At 54.5% G+C, this 18,616-nt stretch overlaps 1 protein-coding gene and 1 non-coding gene across 2 annotated transcripts in view; both read right to left on the bottom strand.

Annotated features, from left to right (window-relative positions):
- The window catches only part of Syt13 (synaptotagmin 13), a 42,573-nt gene extending 24,190 nt beyond the window's left edge, over positions 1-18,383 (bottom strand). Inside the window, exon 1 of the mRNA XM_047517356.1 lies at positions 18,098-18,383. Within this exon, the coding sequence (XP_047373312.1) occupies positions 18,098-18,280 (183 nt within the window). The 5' untranslated portion in view covers positions 18,281-18,383. The remainder of the gene's footprint in view (positions 1-18,097) is intronic.
- On the bottom strand, positions 9,516-9,589 carry Trnat-ugu (transfer RNA threonine (anticodon UGU)). Its single transcript has one exon. It is a non-coding gene; the product is annotated as a tRNA-Thr (tRNA).
- Positions 18,384-18,616: the final 233 nt, after the last annotated feature.

The following is an 18,616-nucleotide window of genomic DNA, read 5'->3' as shown; positions in this document are numbered from 1 at the left end:
AGGATTTGGCCATCGGCTTCTCTGCCTGGCCGAGAGCGAGGACCCACCAAAGCAAGGGTCTGCTCTCTCTCTAAGGGGCTGGTCGTGGGGAGGAGCAGCCACCCCAGGCAAGAGGGGGTGTCCATGTCCACCCGCCTAGCCCGCCATCACTCATGCATCCAATCAATCATCATTCAGTGTCAAGAATACTGTCTGCAGTAGCAGCCGGGGTGGCAGGCACGGTCTGCAGGTGTGGGGGTGGGGTGAGGCCAGGTGGGGGACTACGGTGATGGTCACTGCGGTACTGAAGACCAGCGGAAACCAGCAGAGCAGCAAAACCCAGGCCAGCACTGCCAGGGAAAGAGGGCAGGCGGGCAAGGAAGGGGGCAGGGAGACACAGGAGGTTCAGAGACCCTGACTTCATGCTGGGCCCCCCTGAAGCCTGGCTGCGGTTTGACAGGGGGAGAAGTTGGGGTAGACCGGCCTGGGCCAAGGCAGCACCCTGAAAATTGGCACTGGGTTTGGAGAACAGGGAGTCTGCAGCCCACTGAGGAAAGAACAGCCAATGAGTGTTGCCAGGACCCCAATATTTCTGGAACAAACTGAATTTAAAATACGATGTTAAAAGGACTCCACGGGACAGAAGACAGGAGCAGAACGCTACCTGCAGATCCTCTCGAAGGTGCTTCCTGCTTTGATCTGAGTTCCCAAGTCACAATGCCCAAGAGGGCACACACTTCCCACGCACAGGACACAGAGAAGGGCACACCAAGGTCATCGAGTTTAACCTTCACCCAACCCTACAGTAAGTGCAGAATATTTCTCTATTCCACGGATCCTCCTATCAGTAAACAAAGTAATATCATCATTTTCTCTACCGTGGAGGAAACTGAGGCCAGAGCTACAGAGAGAAAAACGGGAATTTGCTCAAGGTTACACAACTACCAGGAACGAGCTGACTGACGTCCACCCTGACGCCAGAGCTAACTGGCACCGCCTTGGGTAGCTCCTGGAGGCCGCGACCCTGGTCACGACCACCACACTTGGACGAGGAAATGTCCAAATTACTGCTTCTTATTTTCCAGCTGGTGCCACATAATTAGACTGCGCGACCCGCAGGCTCCTCCCGCCCCGCCCACCTTCCCCACCATCCGCGGGGCTGAAGGGACCGCCTGGGTTGGGCCGTGGTGGTCACTGTTCGGTCCCCAGTCTGGGTTCCACGTTCTCATGTTTCACTGGTGACCTGGGCGAAGACAGTGTCGCCCCCGTAAGCCCTCATCACAGGCCGGATATTCTCAGCGTCCCAGGTCACTAGCGTGGATCCCGCCACCGCCCTCCCTTCCTCAGGTCCCGTCTCAGCGGCCCCTGCTGGAGCTGGGCCCTGTCGTCAGGCTTCGCTCCAGAGCTGTCTCTGCTCTTCGCCAGCCTTTCACCTCCGAAATCCCCTCCCCACTTGCCCAACTGCTTCCAAGTCTCGGTGTCCAGTTGCGGGGGCGGCGCGGGGGAGCTGACTGCCTGCGGGCGGTGGCGATGGCAGCCTGAGACGGGTCTGCCGGGCAGGGTTCCTTTACATCCTCCAGACGCCCTTCCCCTGGGCTTCCATGTGTGGTGGCCGTGTTTTTAATGTTTGTTTTCCAAAGAAAGTGGCTTTGATATGAAATGCTCAACATGTGGTGATGTGTCCAGGTTCTTGACATTGAACTTGGGATCTTCTTCCAGAGCACAGACGGGAGTTTTTGACCCTATAGTCCCTGGGTCATGGATGAAGCCACTAAGACAATACTTTTAAAGCCTGTTATTGTGCCTGTTGATTGCAAATGGTAGTGAAAGTACTGAAACTTGGTCATTTTCACTCATTTAAAAATTGATTAGAGTGCATTCAAGGTTATCGGTGTAACAACACTTCCTTTATACATTTGCATTATTAGAAGCTTTTCTCTGTGGGAGAGAAAGGAGGTGAATTGTTCCCAACCCCTCAGCATGTAATATCCTCCATCAAAGGCAATTCAGTGTGGGAAAGTGCAGAGAACCACCAATCTAAGATGTCCAGGGAAAGCATATCATTCTACCATGGAGGTTTAAAAAATAGCCATGTAATGCTGGACATGGTGACTCACATCTGCAATACCAGCCGGAGGATTGAAAGTTCAAAGCCAGCCTCAGCAACCTAGTGAGGCCCTGAGCAACTTAGTGAGACCCTGTCTCAAAATAAAAATAAATAAATAAAAAGGGCTGTGGTTAAGCATTCCTGGGTTCAATCCCCACTACCAAACAAACAAACAAACAAAAAAACAAAACAACAAAAAAAGCGGAAGTTGTAAAATGTGGCTTCAGAATAGGACAGGGACGTTTTACTGAATTTTCCTTATATTTCAGCTTTAAACCCAATCCATGACTTTCTGGAACCATGAGTTGAGTACACCATGTCTGATCTCAGCAAGAAAGAATGCTTTGATTGATTAGTCATGTCTGCCATGAACACAGAAGAACTGTAGTAAAACATTGGATAGCAATCCAATCAAACAGAAACCAGCTCACACTTGTTGCCTACTACCTATGTATTTACCCAGCTTCTATCCCGTGGAAGATACATGAATAAGTCCCTGCTCTCAGGAAGCATGGTACTCAACGTGGGTGTCCAGACACTCCAGAAGTTTTACTACACCTCTCCTGTGCTCATGGCAGACATAGGTAATCGATCAAAGCATTTTTTCCTGCTGAACTCAGAGGTAGTGTGAGCAATTCATGGCTCCAGAAAGTCATTGTCAGTGAATAAGAATTGACATGCAGGATGGAAGCTATCTGTTGTTCCTGATGCATACTTACAAAAAGATAAGTAAGTACTAAGAGTAGTCTTTTTTTCATTTTTTGAAGTGCTGGGGACCCAACCCAGAATCTCATAGATACTCAGAATGAGCTCTACTGCGGAGCTACAGAAGACCTAAGGAGGAGCTTCTCACCATCTGTGTGACCAGAGAAGGCTTCCTGGAGGAGGGACTTCAGACCAGGATTCAAGGATGACTGATGGGGGACAGAGGAATCTCAAGTTGGGGGGATGTCAGCAGCCAGTACAGGCGGAGGGAGCAAGGGACCAGGCTGGGGAATGGCTGCTGAGAGTCTGGGTGAAAAAAGAAGGTGGCAGTGCTCAGGACTTCTCCAAGGAACACATGACACGGGTAGGGGAGGACCAGGCAGCAGGGAAAGGGAAGCACTTGAGAGCAGTACCAAGGACATAGCACTTCCAGGTGGCTTCTTGAGCTTCCCTTCCTGAAGAGAAGAGGGCTCAAGGATCACAGAACATCTGAAGCCACAGCAGGGTTTGGGCAGCAGATTGGTTCCTTGCAGAACATTCACATCTAGTCACAAGGAAGATGCTCTAAGTGACAGCCAGTGAAGGGGCCACTTCTGACCTTCTGCTGGCCACCACTGTGGCAGATTCGAGGCTGACCAGTGCTGTCAGACGGGGCTGCTCTTCCTTTCCAATGAAATGCAAACCTACCGGATTCCCTTCCACCTCTCACGGACCGACCCTGGAGCAGTCTGCAAAATGCAGTCACAGAAATAAGACTCGGCCAACCGCAGCAGGTTGCTGGCATCAGGCTCGGCTCCACCTCGGCACACAGCGGAGCATCTCCTGGCTCGTCCAAGCTCCCGGAGTCAGATCAGCAGCCCGAACTTCCAGCCCAGGTGTCGGGCTGGCAAGCACTTATTAAAAGCTGTGGAACCTGCAGAGTACCCTCTAGATGCAGATCCGCTGGGGAAATAAATGTGGTTTCTAAAGGAGCAAACCTGCAAATAAGGGTTTGATCTTGACTGACCCTGATCTTTGCCAAATGGAGTGGCTGTGTTTGTTGGCGGGCTGTCTCCAGCAGACTCCCTTTCTTCTCATCGAGGGTTAGGGTTGGCCATGGTCGTCAGGATGGACTGAACACGCTATGGACAGGGTTTGGGCAGGAGAGGGCACTCCATGCTGGGCGAGGAGGAGGGCTTCAGAAAGCAGATATTTGTTTATTTATTTATTTGGTAGCAGGGATTGAACCCAGGGGCACTTAACCACGGAGTCACATCCCCAGCCTTTTTAAAATTTTACTTGGAGACCGAGTCTTGCTGAGTTGCTGAGGGCCTCGCTAAGTTGCTCAGGCTGACTTTTAACTCTCAATCCTCCTGCTTCAGCCTCCTGAGCTGCTGGGATTACAGGCGTGCACCACTGTGCCCCGCAGAAGGCAGATATTTACAGAGGTGTCGGGGGCTAAGGAAGCCAGCAAGGATAGGGGGTGTCCCCGGACCAGGAATAGCCGGGCACAACCCTAGGCCTGAAGGGGCAGGAAAGTCACCAGAACCAGGACAAGGTGACTGGATAAAGGAGGCAGGAACTCAGCCCTTCAGGTGAGGGACACTGGGATCCCCCAGCAACCTGGCAGGGAGGGACAGGGGTAAGTGCCCCACCCCTCTCCCGCTGTCATAAGGCAGGTCTCCTTTGGGGCCTCCCTTGGGCCAGTTCTGCCTGATGCCAAAGGGCAAGGGAGTCTGTCAGTGCAGCTGACAGGAGGGGGCCTTCTGGGGCCAGGACATGCCGGGGGCAGGCAACAGGGGCAGCTGGGTGGGCAGGGGTAGGCTGAGGCTGAGGCAGGAGGGTGAACCCAGCATTCACTGTGCTGTGGGCATGATGCTTGGCATATTATCTCATTTAATTCCCACGACAGCTCAGTGATGATGACACAGCCCACTGGTGGCAGACCGAGGTGTGGAGAGACTGTGTCACTCGCTGGCGGTCACACGTGGAAGAAGGGGCCGGTGACAGCTGCGGCCCAAAGCCCTGGTGTCTCCCCACCTCCTACGCGCACGTGGAGCACAAAGTCAGCTCACTTTACACGGGTCCTTAAGTGACATCCACTTACTAATCCTGATCACCGATTCTATTTATTAGTCCACCTGCCATTCATTCACAGTTGCCATTAGCACCGCCTCCACGGGCGTCCCAGAGCTGGGTCTCCAACCACGGCAGCTACAGCCAGGGCCACCCTTCTTTTCTTCTGCATGGAACATGAGGTGCCCCAGGGACAGTCCCAGGAGTTTGGGACGTGGCCCGGTTCCCTGGCAGTGGTCTCAACCCACTTTTCGGACTCCGAGCCACCAGTACGACCCGTCACCAGCTGCCTGTTGCAAGTGTCCCGGCGGAATCCTCCTACGGATTGCAGGGGCTCCGGACACACGGTGCTCCCTCCTCAAAGAGAATGTTGTGATTTCCTAAGATAAAGAATGATCTGGAAGGACCACACAGCACCTGAACAGCAGCCTCCCAGGCCCGACTCGCCGCCTGCTGATGGCCTCCTCTTCACACTAACTGCGAGGATGCGAGGACACCAGGACACCGGGTTTCGCTCCAGCCCTGCTCTCCTGCCACCTGCTTAGTTAGGGAGCCAAAGGAAGGTGCTGGCATTTCTGACCTGGGGGCATACTGCTCTCACAGCCCCTGTGGAGCATGGACCCTCCTGCACAGCCTCCCCTCATCCAGCCAGCTGGCCTCACCCCTGCCACTAAGACCACTGAGACCCTCTGCTTCTTCACTTTCTGTTTCCGGATTAGATTCCATCCCTTTGGAGTCAAAGGAGCGCTTGCCCCACCCCTACCCTGACATCATCTGCAGTGCCACCAACAGTGTGGGCTTGCAAAAGAGTCCACAGGGAGGATGCGGTAACAATAACCGCATTTCTGTGCTTTATTTATGTATGCATTTTTAATTGATTTTTGGAGCTGAAGATTGAAGCTCAGATGCTCCGGCCCGAGCCACATCCCAGCCCTTTTTATTTGACTTTGAGACGGGGCTCCTTGCTAAGTTGCTGAGACTGGCCTCAAGTTTGCAATTCTTATGCCTCAGCCTCTGGAGTAGCTGGGATCGCAGGTGTGCATCACTTATACCCGGCCTATAACTTATTTTTTATCTTATTTTCTTGAAAGGTCTATTTTCGTGTGAGCTTTGTTATATGCATAATGGAGCAGAATAACAGGGCACAAATAATACACTGATATACATGTGCCTCACAAAGAATTAAGCATGCTCACATAAAGCGTTTGTGTCCAAAGAGTTTTTAACGAAAGAGTCTCCAGAGCGGTTGCAGGTCACAGCACTGATCAGCGATCACCTCTCGAAGGCCCCTGAGCTCCCTTGCCACATCCACCCCAGCCGTCCACTTCAACTGATGTGTCTGCATGACAAGCGTCTCTCCCCCTGGAACATGAACTACACAAGGTCAGGGATGTGGTCCACATGTCACTGCGGTGTCCCCAGGACTTGCTCAGTCAGGCCTTGCACACGGTAGGTGGTCAAGAAATACATATGGAATGGAGGAATGTCCTAGAAGTGGAGTGATCACGCTCCCTCCCCACACTGACAGGAGCATTTCATCTTTTATAGCTGGGACTTTCAATATGGTCTCTCCCCCACCATGGTGACAAGCCACTGCTTTGGCAAAGGAAAAAAAAAAAAATCATTCAGAGATACCTAAATGTGCCTTGAGAGGTGGCCAGTGCCCAGGCTGCTGAGGCATTCATGAGAGTCATCCAATTCCAACCTAAACATTGCCTTTGGGAACCGTATTACTATCTATTTCTGTTTCATCCATGAGGAAAGTGAGATCCAGCATGGCCAAGGTCATGGCAGAGTCTAAATTTAAGTTCAGGATTTTCTCTCTCATTTGTTTCCTATGATTGCTCAGCATCTTGATCATAAAATGAATATTTTCATTCTGAGAGACAATTTTCCCTTTCGAGTAGCATATTTGTCTATTTCCATCACTGTAATGAAATACCTGAGGCTGGGTACTGTATGAAGAAAAGAGGTTGAAAGTCCAAATAGCATGGTGCCAGCTCTGGTGAGGGCCCTGTGGTGAATGGTATTGAGGTGTGGGCATGTGTGAGAGGGAGAGATCATACAAGGCAGGAAGTCAGAGTGACTCAGGGGCCAGGCTCACTCCTTTATAACTAACCAGGGGTTCCATGAAACCGTATTAATCCTTTAGGGGTGGGCAGCGTCCTAACGACCTAATTATTTCCACCTCCTAAAAGTCCCACCACCTCTTAACTTTGCCACACTGGGGCCCAAGCTTCCAACACATGAACCCTTGGCAGACCCACTCAAACCCTATCCGACCGTGCCACGCAGCCTCAAAGGCTATTACCTAAAACTAATATTCCTGGGGACCCAAAATCGAACGCCAGACTGCCCCCCAGCAGCTGGAGCAGGGATTCCTCATCTCACGCTCATTCCTTTCCCTACTGTCTCTGCGTTTTGCACTGTGGCCGTTGCACAGAGAGCGACCGTCGCATTGCCTGTCTGCACAGTAGGAGGCTCGTTAGATGACGCATGCGCAGGGAGTGTGCAGAAGGGCCCTGCGAATCAGGGCGGGTTTGCTCCTGAAGCCACCGCCTTTCTCTGGTGGCCCTGCCCTGTCTTCCACATGAAGTCGCCGTGGTGGAAAGGAAGGTGGATTTCGTGGTGCCGGGCAGGGCACCATGAGCGAGGAGGGCAGAGCCCAGGGCTGCCCCGGGGCAGTGGGGTCCTGCGGCTGTTCCCATCAGTCCCCTCCGAGCTGCTTTCCCTCACCCCACTTACTCCTCAAGCGCCACTTCTCTGGAACGTTCTTCTGAACTCCATTTGAACAGCAGCCTCTGCAGGCTTGCCTCAAAAATCCACGTCTCCCCCACGATGCCATTCTCGGCAGCAAGTCCCGCTGCCGTTCCAAGTGAGAGGTGGCTCTGTGGGTGTCATCGCATGGCTGTGCAGCTGACGATTGGAAAACTCCAATGTCAACCAAGAGAACTGAGGCCGGAGGGGAAGGAGCCAGCCGAGGGGACCTGCCCGCACCCACCCTTCCCTCCACTGGGCACGAGGCTCAGGTCTCCAGCGGCCGCAGCGCCCTCCCCAGCTGCCCTGCGCCTGCCATTCGTATTTTGGCGCAAGTCACCGCAGCCTGTGAATCCCCTCCTCCCCACCTTCCCCTTGACGCCAGGCCACTTGGCCATGAGCTCTCCCTCCTCCTCCTGGTCATCTGCTCAGCCCTGCTCAGGTCCTTAGGAAGGAAGAGTAGGTCTTAGGGTCAATGAGTGGAGGCGAAGGTGGAGGAGCCGGTGACATGGGTCACTGTGTCCTGTGGTCTCCTGTAGGGCCCTCTCCCCCCTTCCTAAAATTCATATTCACAGCCACAAGAACCCCCTTATTGGACTCTACCAATTTCCTGGAGAGGTGCTGGCTGGGAGGTTCCGGAAGGCAGGCGGTTCTACTGCATTATTTTAATGGGAAAAACTACATGCAAACCAAGGGCACCCAAAGCCCCAATCAATGTCCCAAGATGTCACTGCAATACGCTTCAACGCTGTGACTCTTCTATCATATACAGCAATGAAAACACATTTCACCTAACGAATTAGCACTTGGAGACACTCCCGGGGCAGAAGGCAGGGCGAGCAGTACACCAGCGGGGGACAGCGCTGGGACTCCTCTGGCCGCCTGGCCCCGAAACAGCAGATAGAAAGGAAGTGGCGTGGAAATGTACCGCGCACACCTCGGGTTCTCGGGACTGCAGGGCCTTCGCCTGCTGGCTGAAGCCTCCTGGGACTCCTGAGGCCCTGAGCTTTGAGGGGAGGGGCGGGGAAGGTGACGGTGACATAACGGACAACATATGTGAAGAAGAGGGCAGGTGCCAGCGTGCTGGAGGGGAGGAGCCAGGATGCGGGCACTGCTCTGCCCTGTGGGACTCGGAGCAGTGTGTGTCCGCGGGGATGCCCACAGAGGCTCAGCTCACAGAGCACTCAGCGCAGAGAGAAGTCTGCTGAAAACTGGCAGCGACGAGAATATTTTAAACACGCGAATTTGGAATCAGTAGCAAACCCCCAACGATCCTATCAGAAAATGGGGCACAACATCCAGATATCGAGAAGAAGACATACAAATGGCCAACGGGGATGAGCAGACATGCCCAGCGTCGCTAATCCTCACAACAGTGCCCATCACACCACAGCCAGGCACGGTCTCTCTCCAGTTAGAGTGGCTACTGTCAGAAAGAAAAAAAAGCTGGACACTGTGGCCCACACCAGGAATCCCAGTGGCTCGGAGGCTGAGGCAGGAGGATCACAAGTTTGAGGCTGGCCTCGGTAACGCACTATCTCAAAATTAAATACATGCATAATTAAATAGCGCTGGGGATGTAGCTCCATGGAAACTCATCCCTGGGCTAAATCTCCAGAACCAAAAAATTAAAAATAAGTGTTGGAGAGGATGTAACAAAAAGAGAACCCTCACTCATTGTTGGTGGGAATTTAAGTCGGTACAGCCATTATTGTTTGAAATTCCTCCAAAAATAGAAAGGGGGACTACCGCATGATCTAGCAGTCCAGTGCTGGGGATGCCTCCAGGGAAGGAGGTGGCACGCTGAAGAGACCTCGCACCCCAGGCGTGCCCTCCACGCAGAACGTAGACTCACCCGCAGGGCCCAGCCCGGGTGGGTGGTAGAGAGTGGGGAGCAGATTCTTTTTTTTGGGGGGGGGTACTGGGGATCGAACCCAGGGCCTTGTGCTTACAAGGCAAGCACTCTACCAACTGAGCTATCTCCCCAGCCCGCAGATTCTTAAGGCAACCTCTCCAGCATCGCAGGGAACAGAGGACAGCCTGCTGTCTGCCGCAGGACAGATGGACCTGGGAGACGTCACACTACAGTCACCGAGACTCAGAAAGACAAACAGTGCCTGATGTCACTCACCGGGGACCAAGGAAAGCTGCCTTCACAGAAGTGAAGAGCAGCATGGAACAGCAGTCCCCTGCCGAGGAGGAGGAGGAGGAGGGACAAGAACAGGCTGGTCAACGAGGCAGAGCTGTGGTCGGTGGTTCTGAGGTCCACAGCACAGGAGGGCCACCAGAGTCGGCAGCAGTGTGTGTCTCCAAAGAGCTTGAGCCACATTTGTGGCTCCCAGACAAAGGAGCGTGTGTGACAAGACTCGATCCCTGTCGGGTCCCTCCGGCATGTGTATCGAAGATCACAGACGTGCATTTGCTGTGTCACTAAAAGATTAAAAAGACCAGGCGCAGTGGCGCACACCTGTAATCCCAGCGGCTCAGGAGGCTGAGGCAGGAGGATCTCAGGTTCAAAGCCAGCCTCAGCAACTTAGTGAGACCCTAAGCAACTCAGTGACACCCTGTCTCTAAATAAAATATAAAAAGGGCTGGGATGTGGCTCAGTGCTTAAGCACCCCTGGGTTCAATCCCTGGCACCAAAAAAAAAAAAAAAAGATTAAAAAAGCAATTCCTATCTCCTACAGAGATTATTATTAGCAATTATTAGCAATATAGAGATATATTAGCAATTATTCAGGTTCTATATATTTTACATTATTTTTGTTCATATGCTAATTTACTTGCTAAGTTTTCCAAAAACAACTTCTTAAATATTTCAGGAATATAAATCAGAATAAATGTGTAAGGATAACTTTTAAAAAGGAGGCTTTGGATTTCTTACGTATATGAAAAGCTTAGAAAACTCCACAGTGAGATCCACCTTGCACCCGCAGGGTGGCTGGAAGCAACACAGAAGGGACATGGCGAATGAGGGGGAGGGCCGGGGGCACTGGAGCCCTGGAGGATCGCTGCCTCTGAGGGGCGCTCGGGCAGCCCCTGGTGGAGGACCTGGAAGTCAGGGCCCAGCCCTGTGCCTCCAAGAGCTGAGCAGCCGCAGCGTTACCAGCGCCACAGGCGGAGCCCAGCAAAGGCCCAAGGACCATCGCGGACCACGGTTGCCGAACTGGAGATGCCAGACGCGGAGGGACACACAGAGCCTGCGTCCATTTCTAGGAGCTGTCCCGAACAGGCAAGGCCATAAAGACAGGAAACAGAGGAGCGGCTCCCGGGGGCTGGGGAGGGAGTGGGGTGCAGAGGGGCTGCCCATGGTAGGGTTCACTTTGGGGTTCTAGAACCAGGCGGAGGTGGTGTTTACAACAGTGTGAACTTACTATATGGCACTTGCTCATAAAATTTAAAATGGTTAATTTTGTGTGGATTCGAATGCAATTCAAACAAACAAAAAAAAAACTTCAGAAGTTACTCTGACCTTCATATGACCAAGGCATAGCTCCGTGGCCTCGGAGAAGCCATTAGTGTTTGATGAGCGAGTTCACCTGTCCTGGTCTACAGGCCTGCCTGCCTCCCCGCCTCCTCACCATCGGGCTCTTCATGCGCACTGCCCTTTCCCAGGCCCAGCTCAGTGCTAGGCTTCCTCCTGCCTCAGGACCTTTGCACAGGCTCAGTCCTCTTTATGGAGCTCCCAGCACCCACCCCGATGCCCTGATCAACGTATCCTCCAATTCTAGGTCTCAGGTAGGCCATTGCTGTCTCCAGGAAAGCCTCCTGGGCCTCCATGGCGGGTCATTTCCACCTTATGCTCTCAAGGCACCAGAACCTTCCCTTCAGATTACTTGCCACCATACCATGGTGCATTTCCATTAATTCGGGCTCTTCTGTCAACACTGGGCTCCCCATGACATCTTTAGATCATGGGAACTGAGACGAGATCACTGTGTCCTTGAGTACATTGTATTCCCAACCCCCAGCACTGCATCCGTACACAGTATGTGCTCAGTAAACATGATCAAGGGAGGAAGGGGAGGAGGGAGGGAGGAAGAGGAGAAGGAGGGAGGGAGGCGTGTCCCTTCCACCTGTTTCCTTTGAGTTCTGTTAGCACGCGATTCCTCATCAGACCATGATGGGGGCCTTCACGTGCCCAGGTGTTGAATCATAGCCACATGTACCGCCTTTAGTTCTTTCAGCTTGTCCGTATGAAACTGGCCTCCTCCATCCTCAGCAGGGTTCCCAGGGTCCCTGGACGCAGTACGGTGGAACTGGGAGGTGAGCTGCTGCTGGTCACTGGGAGATGGGATAGGCAGGGCTGCTCTCCGTGGACGCAGGTTCCCCCATGGGCTCTGACCTTGAGGTCGGTGTGTCTGTCCCGGCTCCTCTTCCTGCCCTGGCTCAGACGCTGCCCACCTGGCAGGTCTTGCCTCTTCTCCCCTGTCTGCCTTAAGCCCTGTCTGGTTTCTCTTTCAGCCCTTCCCTTCGCTGTGTCCGACGGCCTCCTGAGGCCTCTGCCTGCAGCCCAGGTGGTTGGTGGTAACCTGGGCAGTACCGGAAATCGGGAAAGGACGTGGCAGTGTTTTCTGCTGGAGTTAACAAAAGGCGCTAGCAAACCGTCAATTCCACCAAGAGGAGAGCCTGGGCCCCAGTGAGCGCTGCGCTGTACCAAGAGGAGAAACCGGAGCAGAAGGGGAAGGCCCGCCACGGGGCCGGGGCCTGTGGACACAGACATCGAGGCCCCCTCTGTGGGTGTTTCCGAGGGCCAGCAATTCCAGTGGGTGTGTGTGCATCTCCCTGAAATGATCTATGCTAATTTCTTGGTGAAAAATTCATACTGTCTTCCCCGTTGCTAAGCAACCAGCCCAAACATGTTTACTGTGTCAAATCTCTCAGAGGGTCCTGAGCTGCACCCAGCGCCTGAAGCATGATGGACACACCCTCTAGAGCGCGGGGAAGGCTTCCGAGGCTGCCCTGCCCAGCTGTGTCCACAGACACTCGCACGCACACCTGCAGAAACACCGTGGCTCAAGTAAAATCCCGACAAGCTTTTTCCTCCCACGCTTCAGCCAAGTGATCAAAAGTGTGGGCTGTGAGACAGACGTCCTCAATTTGATTCCAGCTCTGTCACTGAGAAAAGTTACCGAAGCTTTCTGGGTTTCGCTCTTTCCATCTGTAAAGGGGAAATACTACCTGTGCATATTTCAGAGTTATGGTGAAGGTTAACCTTGATATGGTTTAGGTGCTTAGAGAGTGACCGGCACAGGCAAAGAACTTGATGCATGCGAGCAATTGCTCTGTGGACGTGGCTCTCTTGTTGTTGTTGTTTGTATGAGTGAGAGGGTTTATCAGTCAGGAGAGCAGGCGAGAGTCAGCTGAGAAATGAATCATTTAACAGGCTGGGGATCGGGCTGGAGAGCAGCTCCGTGGTAGAGTGCTTGCTAAGCCCGCGGCGGCCCTGGCTTCCTCCCCAGCACCACAAAAAACAAACAAATGCACAAAACAAAACAAAACAAAAACAACGGTAATAAATAAATAAAGGCTAAACAGCTGAGACCCCATCGAGGTCAGGCCTTACAGCACGTGGAGCCGAGTCAGTTCCAGGAGTGGGGTTAGCCGTGGGTGGGGCCGCCTGTGATCTGCAGGGGCGGCCTTGGGAGAGCAATCACCCCAAGCTGCAGGAAGCTCCCTCGGGGGCTGAGGCTGGGAATGCCCCCCTAAGGGTTCCTGGGCTCCCCCAGGGGTGATTCCCCAGGCAGGACAGAACAGGGCCGTGGCAACTGCAGGTCCATTGTCTGCCTCCCTGCTCACCCTCCCTGCTCAGGGGAGGAGCAGTCTGTCTTTTCTCTGCAGAGCACACAAGCTCATCAACCTTTAATGAATGAGCTCATTAACGTGAAGGCGGCACCTGTGCCCCAAGCCGCTGCTGTCTTGAAGGATGATGAAGAGGAGGGTGGGGGGCTGCCCCCAGGCCTAGGGAGGGGCGCCACCGCTGGGGCCCCAGTGCCAAGGGACCGTCCCTTGTGCCACAGCACAAACAGCAGAAAGGGCTTGGGAGGTGGTTTGTAATAGACCACAAAGAGAGGAGGCCTCATTCCACTCAGCGCCCCAAAGTCCTCCTGGCCATAAAAACACGCCTATGTCGCCCCGTGAGGAGTCATATTAAAACTCGATGTATAGCGATGCAGAGCGCACACGCACCGTGCGCCTGAGCTGGGCGCGTATTCACACAGCGACCACATGGTGACAGGCACGTGTCACCAAACAGAGTGGGAGCCAAAGGCTGGACTCGTCCCCACTTGGCCAGTCTGTACCTGCCCCCAGGGTGGCCCACCCGTAAGCTGGGTCAGCTTCAGATTTCTGTAGATGATTCCTTGATATACGTCCTCCTCGGTGACCTCCCTCTCCTGATCATTACTAGATCAACTTGACGACTCAGCTCAAAATAGACATCATCCTGTAGCAACTTCACAGTAGACGTTGTAGGGATACCAAAAATAAATTAATAAATACAATGAAGGACATGCTCCTGGCCTTGGGGGAAAGACCCACTGTGCCTACCTTGTTTGATATAAACTGGCACGTATTTCACAAAATCTCGGAAGCCATGTGCTGGTGTTCCATAGAAAGCCACTCTGGTGCTCTGCCACTGTTGGTAGGATAGGACTTTTTAGTTTGATAGTGGAAAACGGGGGAGTGGACAGAACAGGTGTAGTGACCACTGCTAAGGCCGAGCCATTTTACGGAGACTTTGACTTCGTATTGGCTTTGAGGGGACAGTGTCGAGGTCCCCCTCAAGGGCCTCCCAGCATTTGAGAAAATCCACTTCAGGTCACTTCAAGGTAAGTGCTGTGTGGACCCTACATCAAAAGCTTTCTGAAAACAGGACTAAGCTCCTGCCCCTGGTGGATTTCGGGGTTCTGAGTGGCGGGAAGGGGCAGGTCTCTGCTGGCTCTCGAGTTTATAGGAAAGGCGGAGGACCCAGGGTCGCTGAGGGGCAGCCTGCGCAGGCGGGAGGGAAGAGCAAATCCAGGTCTGGTCGCCTCTAGCAAGTACGCTCAGAAGCAGGAGCAGAAGGGAGGTCATTGCTCCGCTCAGCCTCCCTGACCCTCTCCTCGCTCAAGCCACCTGCTCGCCCATAATGACCAAGCTTCCAAGGCTGGACTGACGACAGGCGGGTCCCAGGGGTCCAGCCAGACCAGGAGCAGGCAAGTAGGAGGACTCAACTCCTTGCACCCCCCAAAAGGTTGCCGTGAGCGAGGGCAAGAGATAAAAGGTCCAGAGCGTGTGTTTTGTACCGCCAAGAACCGTGACCTGGGGTTGGCTGGAGACACCACAGGGGACAGACCACCAAGCACTTCCACCCTCTGCCACCATCACTTAGTAGGGCTGGCTGACCGTTTGTGTTCTAGAATTCCTTGAACTGTCCAGAGAAGCCCAGGGACACATCCTAAGAATGTTTGGAAAAGCAGAAAATAGAAGACATGGGGTTCAAAGGAGCATCTAAGAAAACCGACTTGTGAATGGCGCGTGCGCTTCCTGATTCACGCCTTCAGCAGCGGATCCAGTGAGAACAGGGGTCAGTACCGTACTCAGGGGGGGAGACGCTTGTGCGCCGTAGCAAATGGATCTGCTGCAAAGGTAGTGTGAGCCATCTGTGACTTTCCCTGGGGACAAAGTCACAGGGATTGGTAATATGGTTGTTTGTTCTTATTTCTTCATACAGAAAACACTAAGTTTTAGTCAGAGACAAATGAAAATAAAGATGTGATTTTTTCCCCCTATCCAATCCATGACCCTCTGAAACTTTGTCTGCAGACCCCGTGGCAGGTTCCAAACCCTGGGGAGACTTCAAAGTTCTCTTCAGAATCACAAGAGACTTAATTTCATGTAGCCAGAAATCAGATTCCCAGGCCTGGCCTACAAATCCAAGAATTTTCCCAGCAGGACGGCTGGTGAGACACAAGACAGAGGCAGTGACCCTGTCCCCCGAAGACACCCCCGTTCTCAGTGGGACTTATTAAGTCTCAGAAACCTCTGCCGGGCCGCAGAAAACTGGAAGCCCATGGCCCACCCCCAAGCCCTTTCTCTCTAAGGAGCATCTTCAGAGAGCTCCCCTGGCTGTGTCCTCTTTGTCCACATATGCCACTTAAATTGTGTCACCTGCTACCCTGCAGACACTGCACGCCTGACTTTCTTTGAAATCGACCGTGTGGTCTTTCCTCTATTTACTTTATCTGGGTCAGCAGCTGAATGAAGCTGCCACCAAGCCATTGTGAGACCTCAGCCTTGCCACTCTGTAGATTGAGCCCTAGGTGGCCCCATCCCTTGTACCCAGGGAGCCTTTAAGGGGAATGTGGATGGGCAGGTACCACGTATCAGCAAATATTTATTGTGTCCCTCTAGGGCGAGCACTGGTGTGCAGAGGGGCACACGCACATCGGAGGAGCTACCTCGGCGACCCCGCTGGATTCTGGGATGCCTTTATTTGTCAATAGTTTCTTATTGAATGCCAGTTAGTCTCCAGGCACTGAACTCATTCTGTGCTGGGAATAAATATTATGCAAGGAGGTGAAAACCCAAGACCCCATTCCTCTGTCACAAGTGCTAGGAAAGAATTTGGAAGAAATGATATGGGAGAGGGAAATGTGGAGATGCTTGGTTTCACGTGACAGTGGGTATAATTCTCCCTGACTAGGTGATGTTTCAACCGAAAGAAACCTAAAGGGTCAGAAGAAGCCATCTGTGTGAAAAACCAGAAGAGAGGGGCAGACAGAGCTGTGTCCTGTGAGAATGACCATAAGACCAGGAAGACAGAGACTGCAAAAGAGGAGGAAACGGGCGTGGGCCCGGCTGGAGAGGGAGCCACTCAGATCAGGCAGGCCCGGGAGCTCGGTGGAGCGCTGCTAGCTCGGACTCTCTCGGGAGAGGTAGGCTCCCAAACTTCTCTGTGTGACCTTGGGCAAATTTACTTACCTCTCTGAACTTGTTTCCCAATCTTTCAACTGAATCATCACAGCTCCGTCATGGGTTGTTAAATGCATTAATAATGTAAAGCACTCATAAGAGGGCCTGGCGCAGAGCCCGTGCCACGGTTTGCTGTGACTTATTCTAATGAGATGTTGTGGGTGATCGCAAGCAGGGCTGAGAGAAGACCTGCCTCTTTTTAGCAGATGATCAACCCTGGTGCAGGCTGCTGGTTGTCAGTAAGACAAAGCACTGGAGGGGGTCCTAGCGGTCCCTTAAACCAACCCTTCTGCAGAGGTCCTCCCTGGGAAGGGGAGGACACAGTGCCTGGAGAGCCACCCCTGAAAGGCAGCACAGTGGCCGTCCTAGGTGCCCTGGGCAGGAGAGGAGGTTAAGAGGCAGCTGACTCCGCCACTTCTGAATAGGAGTTCATCCCACCAGGCCAACGGGGATCTCGCTCCCATTGCTAGATCATTCCAGCCTGACACCCCACTGTCCTGCAGCTCCTACTCAGCAACCGGACCTGGGTACTTATGAATAATTGGAAAAGGAAAGATGGAAGCCCAGAAGTTCAGTGCCACTAGGATCTGGAAGGAATCTGGAGGGCTTTGGGAGGTCATTTAAGTCACCCCACTGCCCCCCTCCCCCACCCAACCCCCACCCCACAGGACCAGCCTTCTTCAAAGCACTCTGGCAAGAGGCTTCTCGTGTCCTCCGGGAACATTTGGCACCCCCACTGGAGAAGGCATCCTGGAGGTCACACTGCCCGGGTGGCTGTCGCGCGGCACCCTGGGGCCACAACCCGTTTCCTGCCCAAAGGAGCTCTGGGGAGGAGCAGATGCATGGAGGAAGTCCTTCTGTCTCCAGGGTCCTTCAGAGATGGACGGGGAGGCTGTGGCAAGCCCCAGGCTGGCAGAGGCGGAGGCGGAGGAGACCGCAGCCCTCCGGGCGTTCAGCTGCTCTGCCCAGCCCGGACACCCCTGTCCCACTGGCCCCAGGCCCCAGCTGGCGGAGGAGGCGCGGGCGAGCGAGTGAGCAGCTCCCTGTGGGGTTTCTGCTCAGCTAGGTGGGTGTCCGCCCTACACCGGCTGCACAATCCCCCTCCTCTCGCGCAGACCCTACTGCTGTCCCCGATCCTGTCCGCTCCTTCCCCACGGTCCCTCTCAGCCTCCCTTCTGCGCCCGCCCCCGCTCCCGGCTCCCTCCCACATCCCCTTCAGAGCGCCTTTACCCCAAAGCCCCCGCATCCCCCAGGTCCCCATACTCTCCTCGGGTCCCCATTGCTACCTAGGCCCCATCCCCAGCGTCCCCTTCAACCGTCGCTGCGGCACCCCCTCCCTGTCCATGCCCCTCTGCACCCCTCACCCCACTAGCGATCCCTCGGGCCTTCCCGACCCAGGAGCACGTCCGCGGTCCCCCTCCGAGCCAAGTACCCTGGCGAAACGGAGCACCGCGGCGGCGCCCCTCCCCCGCCCCCATGTCCCCGTCGCAGCCCTGGCGACCCCGCCTCGCGCTGGAGGGCCGGTGCCCCCGCGCTCACCTGTTGGGCGGGCTGGAGCACGCCCGGCCTCGCCTTCTCGGGGTCCGGCTCTCGGTCCCGCGGCAGCAGCCCCTTCTTGGGGTGCATGTGCCGGCACAGGCAGGTGACCCCGCACAGCGCTAGGATGCTGGTGGCGGTGCCCAGCGTGGCGCCCAGCGCGATCACAGGCACCGACAGCACCATGGTGCCTGCTCCCCGCGCGGGGCTGAGTCCCGCCGCCTCGCACCACCCCCGGGCTGGCCGCCGCCCGCCGCCCGCCGCTAGGCAGCTGCCGGGTCCCCGCGAGCCAGCCGCTCTCCCGCCGCCAGAGGGGCGGGGAGCGAGGGAGCGAGGGAGGGAGGACGGCGGCGAGGACGTCAGAGGAGGCTGACACCGAGCCGCGTCAATCAGCCGACCCCCTCCCGCCAACATGTGACTGGACCCCCACCCAAGAGCAGCCGGAGCCCTCCAGGTGGAAGGAGGCCCGGATTGTCTCGGGCTGTTCTTAATCCTCTACGTGCACGCGGGGACAGTGGGGCC

Source organism: Sciurus carolinensis, chromosome 11, assembly GCF_902686445.1.
Source record: "Sciurus carolinensis chromosome 11, mSciCar1.2, whole genome shotgun sequence".
NCBI lineage: Eukaryota > Metazoa > Chordata > Mammalia > Rodentia > Sciuridae > Sciurus > Sciurus carolinensis.
Note: the sequence above shows the minus strand (reverse complement) of the source record. Positions and strands in the feature narration are given on the sequence as shown.